The sequence below is a fragment of the Hippocampus guttulatus genome, chromosome 14, assembly GCF_054856545.1.
Source record: "Hippocampus guttulatus isolate MCC_2025c chromosome 14, RoL_Hgut_1.0, whole genome shotgun sequence".
NCBI lineage: Eukaryota > Metazoa > Chordata > Actinopteri > Syngnathiformes > Syngnathidae > Hippocampus > Hippocampus guttulatus.
The window spans coordinates 3187482-3206364 of NC_141274.1; the positions used below are offsets into that span (position 1 = coordinate 3187482).

Sequence of the window (18883 nt, forward strand, 5' to 3'; positions counted from 1 at the left end):
TTTGCACCCTCCTGTGCGCTCCCGGCACTGCTGTGCTTATCCGGCATGCGCATCATCATTTTCGGGCACTCATCATGGCTCACTGAGGATTCGCGGTGAGATTCCGAGCTCCGGAAGACTTCCAAATGGGATGGTGGAAGATTGCTTTTCCCCGTGCCGAGAGTCGCCTGGCTTATGATGAAGTTGAGTGTGTAGAGCTCACATGGAGCACAACAGAGATGGTGGGGAGTTGATAACGATTCTTGGGTCTCGGAGTCTATGGAGGGTAGTGAAGTGGAGGGTCACAGTATGTCGCGAGTGTCTGTTCTGGAGCTGGCAGCCTGTCAAATTATTCCCTCCGAAGAAGATGATTGATGTGTACCCGCCACCCGCATTCATTCGTTGGTGCATCATTAGAATGGAGATTTTGCTTTGTGCCAGTTTGCTGGAATGTCTCCCACTCTGTGAGCAAAGTTTGTCCGCCTTCGCCTCGTCGGATTTGATTTTGACGTCGACCTGTAAATATGACGCTAACACCTTGAGCTGCTTATTCGCCAAGTTTGTCGACAGCTGTTGGCAGACTATTTGCAGTTTAGTGATGCGCAGGTGGGAGTGAGGGCGGGGGAATGAAAATGACACCATACTGTCAGAAATAGCGAAACAAAGTTCATGTCCCTGAAGGAACAACCCACAGAATAGCAGCAGTAGTGAGTATCAAGGGCAGCAAGGCCTTCTCGACTAGCCTAAACGCTCTCAAAAGCACTGGTATGTATTTACAATGTAGAATTGCTTCCTGATATGTTTTAAATGGATTTCCGACAGCATCTTCTCCTCATTTTGCCGCGTTTCTCTTGGCTGCACTGCCTACAGCATGTGAATGTGGAGGTTAGATTTATTGTCCAATCAGATTTCAGCCTCTGTGCTGCTATGTCAATCAAATCTGCCCAAGGAACTTCAGAATCAGTTTTGTCGGCTGATATAACCTCAACTATATGAGTGACAAGCTTGCCATCTTTGATGATAAAATGTTCATAGCTCAACAAACAAGCCGGTAACAGAGTCCATCCGTGACCCTAATGAGGACAAGCGCAATAGAAAATGCATGGATGGATTTTTGTATTCTGGGGCGTCAGTCCAAGGCTGAATTTTCATTCAACAACATCGTAATTAGAATACTGCACTTGCAATTAAATACACTCTCCTTATCTTCCAATAGATTATTTCCTCTAATGGGTGCCCTTTCTTGCTTCCCTTTCCTGCAAAGGGGGAAAAAAAAAATCTGAGTCGCATGACTGGACTTGATTTGCCAATTGTAGGACTTGGGACATGCTGCGATTAAACTTGGAAGCATTTTGACTTGACTTCGACTCGAACAACATGTTTCCCCTATACCAGGGGTCGGCAACCCAAAATGTTGAAAGAGCCATATCTGACAAAAAAAACCAAAAAACAAATGTGTCTGGAGCCGGAAAAAAATAAAAGCCTTCTATAAAACTTGCAATGAAGGAAACACATGCTGTATGTATGTAGGAGACTGGACTGTCTCAGAATTGTTTATGTTATTCATTCCTTTGTTGTGTGTTCACAAATGCCCCCATAGAATTTATTTTGTGATTTCCTCGCTTGATTTTTTGTTTTGGTGCATTATTTTCACTTTTCTTAGTGTCAGTGAAATGATCATGAATTTCCGTTTTTCGGAGGCTGTCTTTGAATGCCTCTCGAGTTGAACAAGAAGAGAGAAGGCACGGAGTCGGACGCACACGTACCTGTGTTTGTCAAGACTGTTTAAAGCATAAATAAAGTATATATTTTAAAAAACCAACACCACAGTGCTCCTTTTTAGGAGCTGCAACGTGTATCTATATCTACTTGAGCTATATTAGCCTACTATCAAAATCTTTTTCCATTTTCAAACATTTTTTTATAAATCTCCAGGGAGCCACTAGATGTCACTAAAGAGCTGCATGCTGCTCTGGAGCCGCGTGTTGCCGACCCCCGCCCTATACAGTCATTGCGCTATATTGACTTGACGTTAGCTAGCTGTTAGCTGGTCAAACATAAAATAAGCTTCAGAGACGGACGGGTTTGGGACCTTTAGATGTAATGTGTTAAGCGCAGAGTGTAAAGTGGCTAACGTGCGAATACATTTTGTGCCCGAGGAAGATTGTGTGCCTTGACGTTTGACGAGCTTGACGCAACCAGTGACTTGACTCGACTTGCTTGAAAGTGAGTTGGGAACATGGCTTGACTTGGTTGATTTTTGCAACTTGGGACTCGCTTCAAACTTGCACAGCCGGCTGGGAGACAAAAATCATATCTCTACCGATAATGCAATGATTTGGAGAGGATACAAAACAGGCTATTCACTTCGGATACTCCTCAAGCGACATCTGACAATCGTGCCTTTTCCGTGTGCTTCTTAGGATGTGTGTACTAAGCAGCAATTTTAAGGGACACTTTTCTCACTATTTGATGGTGCGTACATAAATTAGCCCAACCGTAGAAGAACTATTAGCTTAGCTTAGCTGATAACGTGTCCATCACCCCAATAATATGGAATAGCACTCAAAGTCGGGCCAAGTGTGTGTGAGTGTGTTAAGGTGTTGTGACAGTTGAGCTATTGCTCTTGTGGCGGTGCGCTATTTGGCTCACTTTGACTTAATGTATGAGATTCATGGCCTAGGTCTCACTGCCGCTGACAGGGATTATTCCCACTCAGGGTTGAGGTGTGTCTTTTTTACGACCATGTCGTTATTCAGCATTGCCCTCTCTCTCTGTCTCTCTCTCTCTTTCCTCGCTCGCTGTCTCTCTCTCTCTTTGCATCCTCATCACTCGTCCACTCTCTCTCCGTCTTGTTGGGACGCTCGCACTCAGCAGCTCCGCAAAAATGAATGCGCGAAAGTTGTCCCGAGTGGAGAAAATATGGAAGGTGAGTTCTTGATTGTCCTTTTGACTTGTTTTCAACTCCAGCTCTTCAGTCAGACCCGCTTCCAATGGCGTCTTGAGTGACCCGGTCAAGTGAATAACAAGTTGTTTGCAATGCTTGAGGATTAATTAATTTTTTTCATGCCGTTAGTTAGCTTTGAAGTAGTGATGTAGTAATAAGCACTTGAGCTGACAGCCAATGTCGTGTAATGGCGTTGTAAAATCACTGTCATTGTCCGCCGTGAGTAAAAAGCAACTGTGTGTGATTAAATATATATCATTACTGTTTATAGCAGCTGTTTCTCACTCAATTTGTTTGATTTGTAGCCGGGTGCATGAAGAAAAAGGGTGTTTTTATGAACATTTTCTCATTACCTTACTTGAGTCATGTGGTAAGATAGTGGGGGGGAACCAGACCTACTGGGTCCAGAGGAAAAATACCTTAATGCACTTTACTTTAAGCCTGTGGTTAAGCAGTGTCTGCACTATAATGCACAGAGTGCCTCCGCATTCCCATCGTGCTTTGTTAGCTTTTTTTTTTTTTCGCTAGATGCATATTTAATAAGCATACCCCCCCCCCCCCCAATCACACAGGGATGGACCTAACCAAGCATTTTTAGAGCCCTCATCAGACACACTTTTACTTCTCGTTTATAAATTCCTATCCGTATCATTCTCGTCTTTTTAACAGCATGCTTGGTAGGCGCACGTAAGTGTAATTTGGCCACAAGTTGAGATCTTGCAGCTTTGCAGGAAAGCACATGTCCAGCCAAGTGTCTCCGCACATTTCAATCCTCCTTTCTCCACAGCATTTCCCTTGAAGCAACATGCGGGCTCAGCGTGTTGACCATTTGCACATTTCTTGATTCAGAGCACTCATTAAGTGCATGACAATAGACTTCCTGCAATTCGATCACGATCGCCGAGTCCCATAAAACCAACGTCAAAGACATGCTGTTCTGCATTTCATTTGTTTGTAACAATATATCTCCAATAGAATTAATGGAAAGGGCACAAAAAGGAGATGTGCTGAGGTGGACGATCAAGAGCTCCAAAAGGAAACAACATAGTTGATCAAGCGAACAGAGCTTCATTAAACACAACGAACAAATGTCTAACGAGGAATGACGAAAGGTGACCGGGACAAATAAGGTCAGATCAGAAAACAAACCAAAAGAGAAGGAAGAAGCCATCCAAAGGAAACGTGTCATGAAAGTTCACAAAAGAACCAAATCTTAACTACAGACATGAACAGGAAAAACTAAATGAAATTCCACAACTATAATAGGTGCAAAGACATTTTGAAAATGTGTGAGAATTTAGCCATTCTGATTCAAATTACCCTTATTAATCTGATTCCCCATCGATTGTCATTGGGTGAATGAAATAACACATTTCTACAAAATGTTTCAATCCGGGCTGCAAGAATGTTTTTTTTTTTGCGCAGATTCAAAATCTAGCCTTTTTTTATAATCTATGACATCACATTTTCATGATAACAATCACATAAAAAAATAACGTTGTCATATTTGGTCAGAATTAGAGGTTCCGCAACAGGTGGATTTTTTTTTCTGATTAAATTACAACCGATGGTTAAATCTGTATTGGCTAAGATTTTATGGATCACGAAGCAAAAGATGAAAATCTCAAAAATGTGTTGTGCTTAAAAAAACAAAACGGGAGATTTTTGCTGTGTTGTAAGATGAGTGTTAAAAGCTATTGGGATGGTATTTTGTGGCATATTTAAAACTAGCAATAGCATCATCAATTATTTGAGCTATTATAGTATTCTGAGTGCTCTTTTTGTTTCCAATGTATGGGAGGGATTTTGCCTGTGAATCTAAGCACATACCCATCCACATGTTGCCATATCTGAAACATAAACATTCTTATCAGCAGAGGTGGGAGTGATGGATTCGGTCGTAATGGAGATAGTGAGCGTACTCTCTGACTCGTGCTCTGTCAGCGCTGCATCAGTCTCACAGGAGATGCGGATGCACTTTTGTAAGCCCTGCGTCAGTTGTGTGTCACACCCAATGCATGTTTCATCCTGAAGCACCTCTGCATGAACCCAGCTCAGAAATTCGTATTCGTGAAATTTCATGCACCTTGTAACCTGGTAACATGATAATGTGTCCACTGTCGTAACTGCTGTCCCCGAAAGAGTTAATTTCTTCCAGACGGGTACCTGCAAATCTCAACAAAATGATTGCCGTTGGCAGTCGTGTAACACAGCTAAACTTGAGCGGTGACTCCCGGAAGAAAAGAAAACTACATTTTGTATTTACTGCCGTGTTCATGCGAAAATAACAATGATTTGGTTTGGTTGAAAATGAACTCAAATAGCAAGGCAAATTTCGCTTAGCTTATCATGCTGTTTAAATCGTACATTAGCATAGAGCTCGCCGACTTTGGCTAATGAGAATGCAAGTGATGCTCTGTTGAGAGTACTTTGAATAGATATCCGAATATTGGAAACGGCTTGAAGCAAGACCACTTGGCATCTCATTGGGCCTGAATACAGAATTTTAGGATTCGACTGGCCTTTTTTCCTTTTTCGTTGGGCCAGGTAGATCCTTCACAACTTGAAGGCTAATTCATGGACATTATGTTTCGTTTGTGATGAGTTGCGCAGATCTAAATACCGGTACCCATCCGGACACTATAACGTGCACAGATTAGATTTTTAAGGTTCATTGGAAAAATCAAATTCTTGAAAAACAAATAAAATAAGAACACCTTTATTCGTCTCACAATGAAGAAATTCCCAATTTACAGCAGCAAAGTTATGAAAGGAAGGAAGTAGAAAAACAAAGTATAGGAGCTGCTGTAAAGGCAGCCACTCTGGCGGCGCCATCTTGAAGTCATAAGAACATAATAACAAAATAATACAACACAACACGTAAGACACGGACAGTCATTTAATCTTAACCATTTTCCTGTATACTTTGTTGTTTGAAGCAGTTATAAATGAAAGAGGAGAGGATCAAAATGAGCGTCAAGCTAGCCACATCGTTGTCGCTGCACGGATTAAAGTGGGGGGAGAGAACAGTTGCGGGTTGAAGTTGCACTTTACAGTCCAGTCAGGACCAAGACCTGCCACGAATACTGTAGTGCAAATCAGTCTTTAACGCCACCCATGAAAAGCTAAATAATGATTTACTGTATTGGCCCGAATATAAGACGGTGTTTTTTTGCATTGAAATGAGACTGAAAAAGTGGGGGTCGTTTTATATTCGGGGTCCAGACATTATACCCATTCACGACGCTATATGGCGCCAGATATCATTGAAGCGAATGCTGAACTTGACTCCCCAGGCCAAAGTAAACCCCTGTCACGAAGAATCAAAATAAAAATAGCGGTAGCACGAAGAAGAAAAATAAAAAATAGCAGTAAGGAAGGAAATAATAGAAGGGATCACAGAAAATGGAGAAACGTAGCGACAATCTGGAGAAAAGTGGGTCGAAGATCGGCCAGGTTAACCGGCAGCTGAGGAGAAGTTATGATGTCATTTACATTTCAAAAACCAGAAGCCATTCATTTACGAATGTGATTGCACTTTAGTTAACATATTTAAATGTTCAGATATTAAGATTTGAATAAGGCAAACATGCTTTTTCTCTCAAATATATTGTTATAATCATTTGTTTCAGATGTACTGTAATTATTTTCTGTCTAAAAATTAATTTGGTCTTTTTTCAAACTTGAGTCTTGAAAAAGAGGGGGTCGTCTTATAATCAGGGCCGTCTTATATTCGGGCCAATACGGTATTTCCTTAAATTCCTTGACAATATGACACCACAAGATGACGCAATACCAATTTTAGACCGGGATTTTTCCCAAAAGCACACATGCAGTGAAGAGGTGAGTTTTGCAGTGAATAATTGGTGGATGGTTTCTGTAACAAAAAAATAAATAAAAATGAATAAATCTGCGAATAGATGAATCCCCGAGTAGCCAATGGCAAATATGTGCGGCAAACCTCGTGTTAGAGGTTGTAATTATCAAATTGCATGTTTGGGGCTTTCACGTTGTTTTTAGCACAGCGGCTTGAAAATCGATTTCCTTTCGCAGCAATATACAGTCTATATTCCCTGTTGTACCGCCGTTCGCTGCGAGAGTTGTTCGAGTGTGGCCGTATACGTCGACGGGGTGTGTATGAAATGCTTCTGATGAGCGCTAGCAGGACTAATTAAAGGCGCTCTCGACGCAAAGGTCTCTTTCGGCTCTTGGCAGTCCTTGGAGATTGAGAAGTCGCTTGATGATGAAAACCTTTTCAGTCCCGTCTGAATGGCGCAGTGTTCATTCACATCCTTTCCACTCATTTTCTTTTAATCACACCCTTCTGCTTCTCCGCTCCCCCGTGCTTTCAGCGGAATAGAATAGTCCTGAATTATTAATTATCCTACCCATGAATGTAATTAACGATCATGTCCTGGTAATGTAATGTATTGTACTGTGTTTGCTATTAATTCCGTGTTCAATACGCTGCCTCGCAGGTATAAAAATACGTATTGAAATGTATTGTCTTCCCTTTAAAACTCTCAAAGAGCTTGCAAGGTTGACATACGGTCCGCAAATGGGTTGAGGTGCGCTGTGCTGACGAAGGCCTACCTCACTATTTTTTTAATGCATGCCCAGTATGCGCTAGTGCTACGCTGAACGACTTTACTGCCTTGCCATTGGTTTCACGTTGCTTCCGCAGGGCTTGATTTTCTGACTGGTAGCCAGCCCACCACAGTTTGCTTGGTTTGTAGTGTGTGCAGAATGGTTCCTGTGCAAATGAATAAGACAAGCAAAGAAGACACTTTATTACACAGGTGTCAAACTTAAGGCCCGGGGGCCAGATCTGGCCCGTTACATCATTTTATGTGGCCCGCGAAAGCAAATCAAACATGTCAACTTCTACGATGATTGCTAAAACCTGGACCAAAATTTCAGCTTCTCATATCTATTCAATAAGCGTGATATTGTAAGCATTTTCTTGTGACCAAAACCACTCATTGCAATAGTTGACTTCTTCATATGGTTTCGCAAGGGAAACTGTCACTAAATGTGGCTCTCGACAAAAATGAGTTTGACACCCCTGCTTTACTGGAATCTATCTAGGGATATTCTCTTGGTGTCTGACATAGGTGAGAATCAGAAAACTTACATTTTTGGGATGAGAAAAATAATACCAGGATAGCGGGATTGATCAGTAGGTCGCAGACTGGTCCCAAGTCGATCGAGAGAGGTGTGCAGGAAAATAGGGGGCGGGGGGCGGGGGGCAGTGTGTGTCTGTGTGCATGTTATTAATATTCTATATTTTTGTGTTAGTGCACACTGCACCCTAAGCATTCTCTCAGTCTCAGTTTTCTCCCAAAAGTATTTTTTTTAAAAAGCCAGTCACCTTTAACCTACCCTGCATCACTGGAAGTTGTTAGTGGTCAGCAGTCTGCAATTGCAGCTTGCGATCAGAGCTGTTGAGATGTAGCTTTTTAAATTATTATTCTTATCAAAGTTTGTTTGATATATCAAACTCTTGATATATCTTATCAAAGTTTGTTCCATCTGCAATTCAATGATGGCACTGGCAAAGAATGGGAATCTGGAGTGCCTGGAGAAACATTTTAAAATGGTACACGTGAGCTACAATCGTGATGTTCTTGCACTTAAGATGCTGCTAAAGTGCATCCCATGCCGACGCGTCAGGTCTCTACTAAGGTAGGCAATGATTTTCTTTTCACAAATCTTGTATACTGTACACTTTATTTTTCTGTTTTGTTCATGTTATGGCTGTTGCTCATCATGGCGTGTGTGTGTGTGTGTGTGTGTGTGTGTGGTCGACAGTGTTTGCACACTTGTGTTTCACCCAATATAGCAGGTTTTATATATATATTTTTAAATTTAATTTCCCCCTCAAGCTGCTTTTGGATAAGTCTTCTGGCGCCCCCCAGGGTTGTTGCACTTTGTACTTAAAATGTGGTGATCCATTCACTCCACCTGCATACACGTGAATGGTGTTATTAAGATTCATACATTATTCACTCACAAATTAAACACGCTGTGGTTAATGAAAAGGGGTATGTTTTCATTATTTTATTTTTTTCTGTAGCCAAATCCCCCCAAATTAGGTTGGTTCTTCTTTGGGCACTTGGACTTTTACGGGCTCTCCAGTATAACCTCAGAAGTCAAGCACACCATCAGTGGTAGAAGATGGATACCAAACAACATTTTCTTAAAGTCTGAGTTCCAATGGCGAGGGTAAAAAATAAATTTTGTGATGCAATGCCGTTGAATGGAAAACAACCTTATTGCTTCAGGCCTAGTTGATTGACTTGAACAAGAAGATATTGATGAGGATAAAAAAAATATGTGCTGCCTTTTGCTTCCTTCATCACTTTTTACCCAACTGAGACACATTTTGACTTTACAGTACACCAGCTATCTGACGTATCCCGTTTAAACCTTTTTCCACACACACACACACACACACACACACACACACACACACACACACACACATCCATCCATCCTGGCCCCCCCCATGGTGCAAGCGCAGGTGCACGAATGACAACAGACCGCCGGGACGAATGTGATTGAGCAGGCGCCCAACGCTGATTACAAAATCGGCAGACCGTTGATTGATGGCCTTTTGAGAAGAGTCTTGCTGAATGCGACTTCAATGTCCCTCGGATGATGTTAGAAAACGTCTGAAAATGCGGGTAAAGCAATACGTTACGCATGGGCCTGACACGCACAGACACGCACAAAAAAAAAATTCAGGGTTGTGAGAACACATGCGTTCATAATAAAACACGTCAGACAACGACTTCCTGTCAGGCCTAATTGGCGCTAACTGATAACGATCCATGTTCTGCTCTTTGTCGGGTGCTCTCGTCCGTGTCGTTCAGTTTTCCCATCAGTCTTTTTTTTTTTTTTTTTTTTTTTTTTTTAACTGACGGAGTGTGCAGCTGCGTCCTCTGCATGGCAGGAAAAATGGAAGAATGATGTCAGTCCTTGAGTGAACACTAGGGAGAGCAAGCATGCAGTTTGTCTGCACCATTTGTGTTGACGTCTGTTTATTTTTCTGATCTGTCTCAGCATCTGGAAGTGTGCTTAGGTTTTTTTTTTTAAATTGTGTACCTCATCAGACTAAAAGCTGTTTATGTTTTTGTAACTTTGAATACTGAGCAGCATGGTGGATGAAGGGTTACCACAACCACCAAACAGTTGTGGTTGGTGATTGAAATCCAGGTCAACAAGGGGTTTAATACATTTTAAAACAAATATGACACTATAATGGGGGGTGGGGGGGGCGGGGGTATGGATGGCTGTAGTTATCCAATATTTAAGTATTTGAGTATCCTTCTGAAAATTTGTATACAGTAGTCGTGTGTCACCATCACACGTTGATAATGTTTTTTTTTGGGTATGGTCTGGTTGCCAAGGTAACAATGGAAAACCATCACCACACTGACAATGCTTGATGCATTTTCACTGGCGTGTTAAAAAGGGATATGTGTAAATAAAATGGATTTGACAAGAAAATACTGACGGGTTTTGAGGATTACACTATAATCCTCTGGAAACATTTTTACAGGTTCTTGCTGTAGTTTCGCAACTAAAACTGGTGCAGTGCTGCATTCAATATAATGTACTGCAACCCTCAAATTGTTTCCTTTTATCCAGACTCATCTCCTGCATTATTGCTGCTTTGCTGCAGTTCTTGATGCCTGATTGTTGCTTCTCCCTTTAAAACACTGCTTCTGAATTATTTTGTGTTATGCCCACGAAGGAAAAAAAAAATGCACTCCCTCAACTCCCTACCTTGAACCTGAACAGTGTTATTTGTCTCTAAAACTAAGTAACATTTTAGAAAACAAAAAGGGAAATAGAAAAAATATAGATCCTTCTAATCAAAAATGATTTTATGAACATTGTTTTTTAGTCCCTCTCCGCCTTTCTTTTCATCTTTCCATGATGTCTCTTAGGGTTTGCTCACTGCACTTCATATCACCTTGGAGACCCCCCTCACAAACTTGGACAATGAGAGCGCCACTGCCACCTACTGAAATGGAATGGAATCAAATTTATTGTCATTTCACAAGCATATGTACAAAGCAGGGCGGCCCGGTAGTCCAGTGGTTAGCACGTCGGCTTCACAGTGCAGAGGTACCGGGTTCAATTCCAGCTCCGGCCTCCCTGTGTGGAGTTTGCATGTTCTCCCCGGGCCTGCGTGGGTTTTCTCCGGGTACTCCGGTTTCCACCCACATTCCAAAAACATGCATGGCGGGCTGATTGAACGCTCTAAATTGTCCCTAGGTGTGAATGTGAGCGTGGATGGTTGTTCGTCTCTGTGTGCCCTGCGATTGGCTGGCAACCGATTCAGGGTGTCCCCCGCCTACTGCCCGAAGACAGCTGGGATAGGCTCCAGCACCCCCCGCGACCCTAGTGAGGATCAAGCGGTTCGGAAAATGGATGGATGTACAAAGCAATGAAATTGGCCAAACAGGTACGACTCGGACAAGAGACATTTAAAAAGAATGACCAACAGAGTGAGACAGAACAGAAAAATATGCCGAGCTGCCACAGTGATATTATGAAAAAGAAAAACATGAGGAAGGTGGAGGGTAAAAAAAATCAAGCTTTGCTCCTCTTAGGGATTGGAAAATTAGTATGGGATTGGAAAAAAAACTTTTGTGACAGCCACATGAATCGGCAGTGTTGGGAAAGTTCAATTTGTATTTCAACTTTTGATCACGTGTGCGTATAAGTCTATGATTTTTGCTATTACACTGTCTCTGTAATTAATTCTCGAGTCGATTCTGCACTTGCACTTTCACAAATGGCTGAGATGGAATGAATCATTTCTTCACTGTGTTTAAAAATAATAATAAATATATTTTTAAGTGAATACTTCCCTTTCTGAGAGCACTAATGGCACTAATGGTTATTGGTGTAACGAGGGAATCATTTCCGTCCTTCGTCCCGCTTGCTGCTGCCTCTCCTCCATAATATTGTTCACCTCTTTCTCTCTCCTGCAGATGATTGGCTTTGAAAGGCCAACGGCTGTGCACTGACTGTGCATGACTTCTGAGGAAATACACTCTGGCTTATCAACCATTGTGTGCGCGTGTGTGTGTGTGCGTGTGATTGCGTGTGTGTGAGCGCGCATGCACACGTACGCAGTGCAAATATGAGCGCGCATGCACACGTACGCAGTGCAAATAGGCAGACAAAGCTGTGCTAACAAGAACGTGTCGAGTGTGTGTGCACAGACTGTTGTGACACACACACACAGAGCAGATAGATCTCCGGCGCTAACAATGTTTTGTTGGGAGCAGCAACTATTTGCGCTGTATGTGGGAGGACACTAACAGTGTCTCTCAAGAACCAGGCCGGCAGCGGCAACCGCAGCAGCAACCCTCTTTGTTTTACAAGCACGCACACACACACACACACACACACACAACGCAGCTGCACAGACAGCACAACCAATCTCATTCTTTTCTCCACTGATAATATGTAAATGTATCCTCTCCTGCCTTTTGCGGTCAGGCGGGAATTGGGCTTTTCAATTTGACGACATCTTTCCTGAAAAGAACATCAGCGATACCTGAAAGGATTTTGTTTGTTTTGTTGCATTGACGCTTGTCGCCAATTGTTTAGTAACGGACTGAAAGTATGCAGTCATTTGCTCCGCGCCGACTGCTCGTTTCGAATCGTCGGCTGAGCCTTCAGAGGGAGCCCGTAGATCGAGACGGACGTGTGACAGATTTATAGGGCAAGAAATAAATACTGCCGACACGAGGAGTGGGAATGGAAAGTCACGAGATGATAATATCGGAATATTTTCCAACGATAATATCACGCTTCAAAACATAAAAAGAACTGCTCACTGACCTTTCAATAAGCCTTCCTCACTGAGTAACTGTTGCTCACTCTGAAAAAAATGCCTTACTACCAACAAAACTCTCACAGTGTCAGCCAGGAAATGCTCTCAATCGCACCTCAACCAGACTAAGAAAGGTTTGCACCCGCCAAAGGACTTATCACCAAAAAATCTCTGCTACACACACACACAAAAAACTCTTCCACAGACAAAAAAAAAAAAAAATCACCCTCACCAAACTCATGGCAAAAACATTTCAGTGTCACGTGAAAAAGACTCACACTCACTAAAACCTTCCAATCCATCTAAAAAAAACCTTTTGTCACACACCAAGAAACCTTCCAGTAAAAAAAAAAAAAAAAAATCTCATTAAAAAAAATCCCCTCTCCAAAAACTCTCACATTGACAAAAAAAAACCCACAACAAAAAACGTATCCCAAGTCTCACTCATGAAAAAAAAAACAAAAATCACTCGCTCACTCCAAAAAAACTTTCAATCTTACCAAAAAACGGACACAGAAAAAAACGGTCTCAATCAACAAAGAACCATTTATTCGCATAAAAAAATCTCTCATAAAGAAAAACTCTTACATTCACAAAAGTCTCTCACACGCACACAAAAAAAAATCACCCATTCACCAAAAACCTCACTCACAATCAAAAACGTTTACACCCCCCCAAAAAAATCACTCACTTTCACCAACAAAACTTTCACTCTCGCACAAAAACTCATACATAAAATGTGAGGTGGAATTAAATGTGATCATTTTTCAACAATGATCAAGGCGGCACTGATTATACTAATCACACATCAATACAGTCAAATATGAAAGTGAGGGCAAAAATTTAGATGTTACTTCTCATTATTCACCCAAAAAACCTTTTCACACTCCCCCGAAAAAACTTTCACCCAGCTCCAAAAGACCTCCCACGCGCACTCTAGTGTGTATCTCATGTAATAATGCTTTCCCGCCCCCCCCCCCCTCGTCTCATTCCTTTTGTGTAAAAATGGAGCAAACATAAATCACCTCCTGTCTGCTGTCTATTTCGTCTCCTCTGACATTTGCTCCCGAATCCATTAGCGAGGTCTCACATATGAAAAGCAATGATGTGTGCGTTGGGTTCGAAGAGCCCATTCATTGCGCTGCGGAGTTAAAGTGAACCTCCCACATGGCACTGTCTGCGCCCACGGTCGTCATTATTTTCGTAATTCACCAGATATCCTTGAACGCTCCTGCTCGCTCGCTCGCTTGCTCTCCTCTTCTTCTTCCTCCTCCTCCTCCTCCTCCTCGCTCTGCCTGCCTCTCTCGCTCACTCGCCGTATCTCTGTAGTCTTCATTATTCTGCACCTGTCAGCAGCGGACGGAAGCCGCACGCTCATCCCTCCTTCCTGTCCTCCTTTCATATTTACGCCCATGACTTCTGCGAATGACGGCAGCGGGCCGGCGAAAGGCGCTCAGCAGCCTGACCAGGTAGGACCTGGTGTGCTTCTCCTCTCCATCTCTTCCAAATTGTCTTTGCATCAGCAGATTTTGGACATGAGGGTCAGGATACTTGTGATCGAAGTTGCTGCCATGTGAATGTCGAAGGTGCGCAGCGTGCAACAACTGGGGCACAACTTGAAATTAAATAATTCATGAAGTTGTTTGTAACCTCAGCCCCGTGGAGCAGCCTGAGCCCGACACTCAAATGGAGCTTTAGATTTCAGAGACCTCATCAGATTTTGGAAGAGCGCTGACATAAAACGAGGGTGGAGGTGAACAGAGTTGGTCTTAAATTATGTGAGCCTCGATGGTAGTGCGGGACGAGGCCGGAGGGAATGCTGAGACACAATGTAATGATTGGCCTTCTCATACTTTCCACAAGTGAGATAGTGGCTCGGATAATGTCATTTCATTGCATGGCTGTGAAGAGCCTGACTGCCATAAAATGAAAGTTGTTTTGTCAACAGCTCGATTGGTGATGTCACACAGCAGGTGTCCCATTGTTGACTTGTCAGGACATTTTCCAAGTCTGTAAACATGAGGAGGCTAACAAAACTCATTGAGCTTCAGTGAATGTAAGATATCCTTTATTTGTCCCACAATGGGGAAATTACAAGTAAACGGTGAAAGAAAAATCTGATCGAAAAACATTATATGTATATATATATATATATATGTATATATATATGTATATATATATGTATATATATATATATATATATATGTATATATGTATATGTATGTATATATATATATGTATATATGTGTATATATATGTATATATATGTATGTGTGTATATATGTATGTGTGTATATATATATGTGTATATATATATATGTATGTATATATGTATGTATATATGTATATATGCATATATATGTATGTATATATATGTATATATATGTATATATATGTATGTATATATATGTATATATGTATATATATATGTGTATATATATATGTATATATATATATATATGTGTGTGTGTGTGTGCAAGCTACTGTAGTGGTGGGAATTCCAAAGTAATACAATATAACTTCAATGTACAGGCACGAACAATGACATCAGAACGCGCCATCTCGGGAACATGGCGATATCGACACTATGCAATCGAATAAGTGAAACTTGTTGAGTACACTTAAAGAAAAGCACATGAAACCATTAATGGGGATGTCTTTTTTTTCCCCACAATTGAAAACGCTTCCCATGTTTCTGCCACTGCCACCATGTTGACAACTTCACTGAACATTCATGTGCAGTATGTGCCGCTTATCAGAAACTACGGTTGTTAGCTTAATGTGTGCATCCAACAAGACTCAGTTCAGCCCTCTTTGCAAAATGTGTGTTTGACCCGCTGGCTTTGTTCAATTGTTCTACCCTATCAACTTGTCTACTTCGGGCCATAGTCTTTTGACAAGCACTTGCGCATTTTTTATCGATCTATTCTTCTGTTCAGATGGACGTTGGGCACACCAACCGAATATAACCAGGGAAAGAGAGTGCAAACATTCATGATTCTTTGAATTCTGAGGGATGCTGTAAATCATAAAGCATGGACTATAGTGACTAGTCAATGTCGCAGAAATCCTTAAAAATGGCGTACTTTAAATATGAAAGTACTTTACGTAGTGGACGTGTCATCAGCCAGTGGACGCACTTCGAAAGATAATGTGTATTTTCTGTTGGAAATAAATTCAGTAGCTAATGACTGAATGCATATGTGGCGTGCCATCAATTAAAAAAAAAAGGGGGGGGGGGTCATGCCTGCCATTCTGTAGATCAGCGGTGCCCAGGAAGCAAATTAAAAACAAACTACTGTAAAACTAATGCACCACTTAGCCATTACATTAATTGGAGTTGTTGCAATAGTGGGAGCCGAGTGCTTTCAAAAAAAAAACACACCACAGACTTGTCTTTTTACACCAGCCGCCAGCACCCTGTGTGAGGCGGAAAAGTGCACGAGAGAATAATGGTCCATAGTCTGAAATTTTAAGATGCTTTTTTAAGATGCTGAAAAACAACCCCAAGAACCATATTTGTATATATTCCGAGTGCCCGCTTTTCTTGTACTGGTAAGAGTCCAGTAGGACTAGCATAGCCTAGCATTGGTATGTTTGGTGCAAAAGCAACTCTTTACATCACCAGAAAGTGTATGTTTACTTTATTATATCCACTATAGTTTGTTTATTAGCGTGTGGATCACATCACATTTGACAATTTATTATTATGTTTTACTGCATCCTGCTCACACTTTTATGAGTAGCACAGTGGTGTCTGGCTTGTATAGTTATTGTACAGGCTCGGTAGAAAAGGTGGAGAGGGTGTGTGGTGTCGGACCCGCAAATGGAGATTCTGATGTTTGAAAAGTGCCGATGTCCGTCTTCATTTGTCAGACAGTGACCTGCATCAACTCGCCTTTGCTTCTTTTCACCGTCGACAGCTTGTTACAAGACTGTTTACATTTCGGGGAATTAATGAATTACCCCGCTACAGATTCAACACTGACCTTGCTAACATCAACTCGCGATCCGGGCTTGCTCTTAAATGATGCGGAGATATCATCAGCAGAAGGGGGAAGCACAACTGAGAGGCACAGCTGAGAGTTGAACCTTCCTGCTTTGAATGCATCAGCGCATCCTTTGAATCCCACATATAAGCCAATAAATAGACAAGAAGAAGCCAGATGTCTTCATTAGTGTATCTGTAGTTGTTACGAGCTCAGGGGGGGATGAATTTATGCTTTCCTTCTCTGATTCGTGATCACTCTCTGTCTTGTTTTGAGCTGCAAAAAAAGGCACATTCTTGATTGTGATGCTTTGAAGGCAACCCGGAGCGAGAGAGTGTTTCAATCCTCGCTCTCTTGATGCTTTTCCTTTCTACTTGTGAGGCTGGGAGGAAGTATGCCGGCAATTATACTTCAGGTCCAAGTTCCCAAATTCACTGATTTGATTAGCATTTTTTTTCCTTATCTATTTCAATGTATATTTTGTCACATGTATGTAGGGAAAAATACTTTCGTAACCTTTGGGCCCCAACAGTAATCTTTAGCAACATTCATTTTGACACTTGGACTAGTTTCAAAAGACTATCTGGCTCATGGTTCATGGCTGTGTCCTCACTTTTAACAGTATGATCTACAATGTAACTCTTACGATAATTACATCATGGTGACATTCTAACAAGAGCTACAACTGATGGCACCCTACATGTACTCACAAATTCCAAATATTTCATGATTTTTAGCCCGTGTCTACATTTGACGCCATTCTGCCTCACTCTGCGTTGTTTCTGTGCATGGGTGCAGTTTAGTTTCATGGAAGCTAGCCTCCTTAAAGTTAGCAGCTAGCCGGCCAGCGACTTTGTTTGTTGTTGTTGTTTTTTATTTTTATTTTTAGTTTGTTTGTTTTTTTAAATAGTCACTTATTTTGAATTTGATGCCTCCATCACCATTTGCTTCCCCCTGCTGCCTATACCCAAGTCAGGAGAATGTAACATTACACTATCAGTGATTTGGACGCAAAACAAGAGTACATTAATAATATGATTGAATGAAATGTTATTGACTTAAATGAAGCTAACCGTCACATTACTCCACTAGCTGCTACGAACAATTAACTCATTCACTCCCAAAGACGTTTTTAAACGTCTTTTCAGACTTGGTCCAGAATTGGCTGGTACTGAATGAGTTAACTGTTTTGCTTTTGTCATGATGAAAATCATTAAATCATATTTAGACTGTCTTTAGTGTTGATTCTTTTCCTGTAGTTTACATTTTCAGCAGGTGTTTTCATTTATTTATTTATTTTTCTACGTGTTGTTTAGGCAGACACAGGTATGTACCCGAGTCTGATCTGGCCATTTGTTGTATCTATATTGGCCGGTATGACAGATTTTTTTTTTCTCCATCCCGATTGTGTCACTTGAAGTGTGTATCCAGCCCATGTATTTTAAATCTATATTTTAATGGAGACTCTGAGAGGCAACAAGTTCTCTGCAGGAAGAATAAGAAGCTCCATATTCGTTTATCACAGTTATGTCAAGCTCCTTGTGCCAGATATTCTTGACTGCTGCTTCAATAAATTTCCCCAATGTTAAAATTGAGCACTCAAGACGGGCCTCTCCTGACCGACGTTACCTTTTGACCTCATCTACTCCACCGCACTCGTCGCAGGGCAGATGTCCTTTCCAATCGATAGGCAATTACCTCTGCTATCCGTTGAGTGGGATTCTTGCTTTTCTCAACAAAAAAAGTGAAAAGTTTCGAATTTTGTCGTTGTTCAAAAGCAACTATTTATTAGTTCGATGATTTTAATGCTACAATGACCACATGATTTCCAATGTTGTTGAGGCAAAGGAATAACACATTTGTAGAAAATTTCTGGCTGTTTTGATCGAAAATTGAATGAACAATGTTCCCAGTACATTTACATGTTGGGAAATTAATGTTACTTTAAGAGCTTTGTTTAAACACTCTGCTATTCTGAACACGATATACAAGTTGTTCTTTGTTTCAAGTGAAGCGTTCACAATGCAGGCTTGGGAGAGCATGAAAATGCTCACTAAAAATGATCAGTCATTAAATGTCGCCTTTGTAACATTGAGTCTGCATTCAGTG

General features: G+C 41.4%; 1 protein-coding gene across 3 annotated transcripts in view; it reads left to right on the plus strand.

The window, feature by feature from the left end:
- The window catches only part of dpp6b (dipeptidyl-peptidase 6b), a 77007-nt gene that overhangs the window by 27701 nt on the left and 30423 nt on the right, over positions 1–18883 (plus strand). Inside the window, exon 1 of one of the 3 annotated variants that reach the window (XM_086129700.1) lies at positions 13976–14254. The exons of the other annotated variants lie outside the window; for them this stretch is intronic. Within the exon in view, the coding sequence (XP_085985826.1) occupies positions 14198–14254 (57 nt within the window). The 5' untranslated portion in view covers positions 13976–14197. Of the gene's footprint in view, positions 1–13975; positions 14255–18883 lie in introns of those variants that run through there. 3 annotated transcript variants of the gene reach the window in all.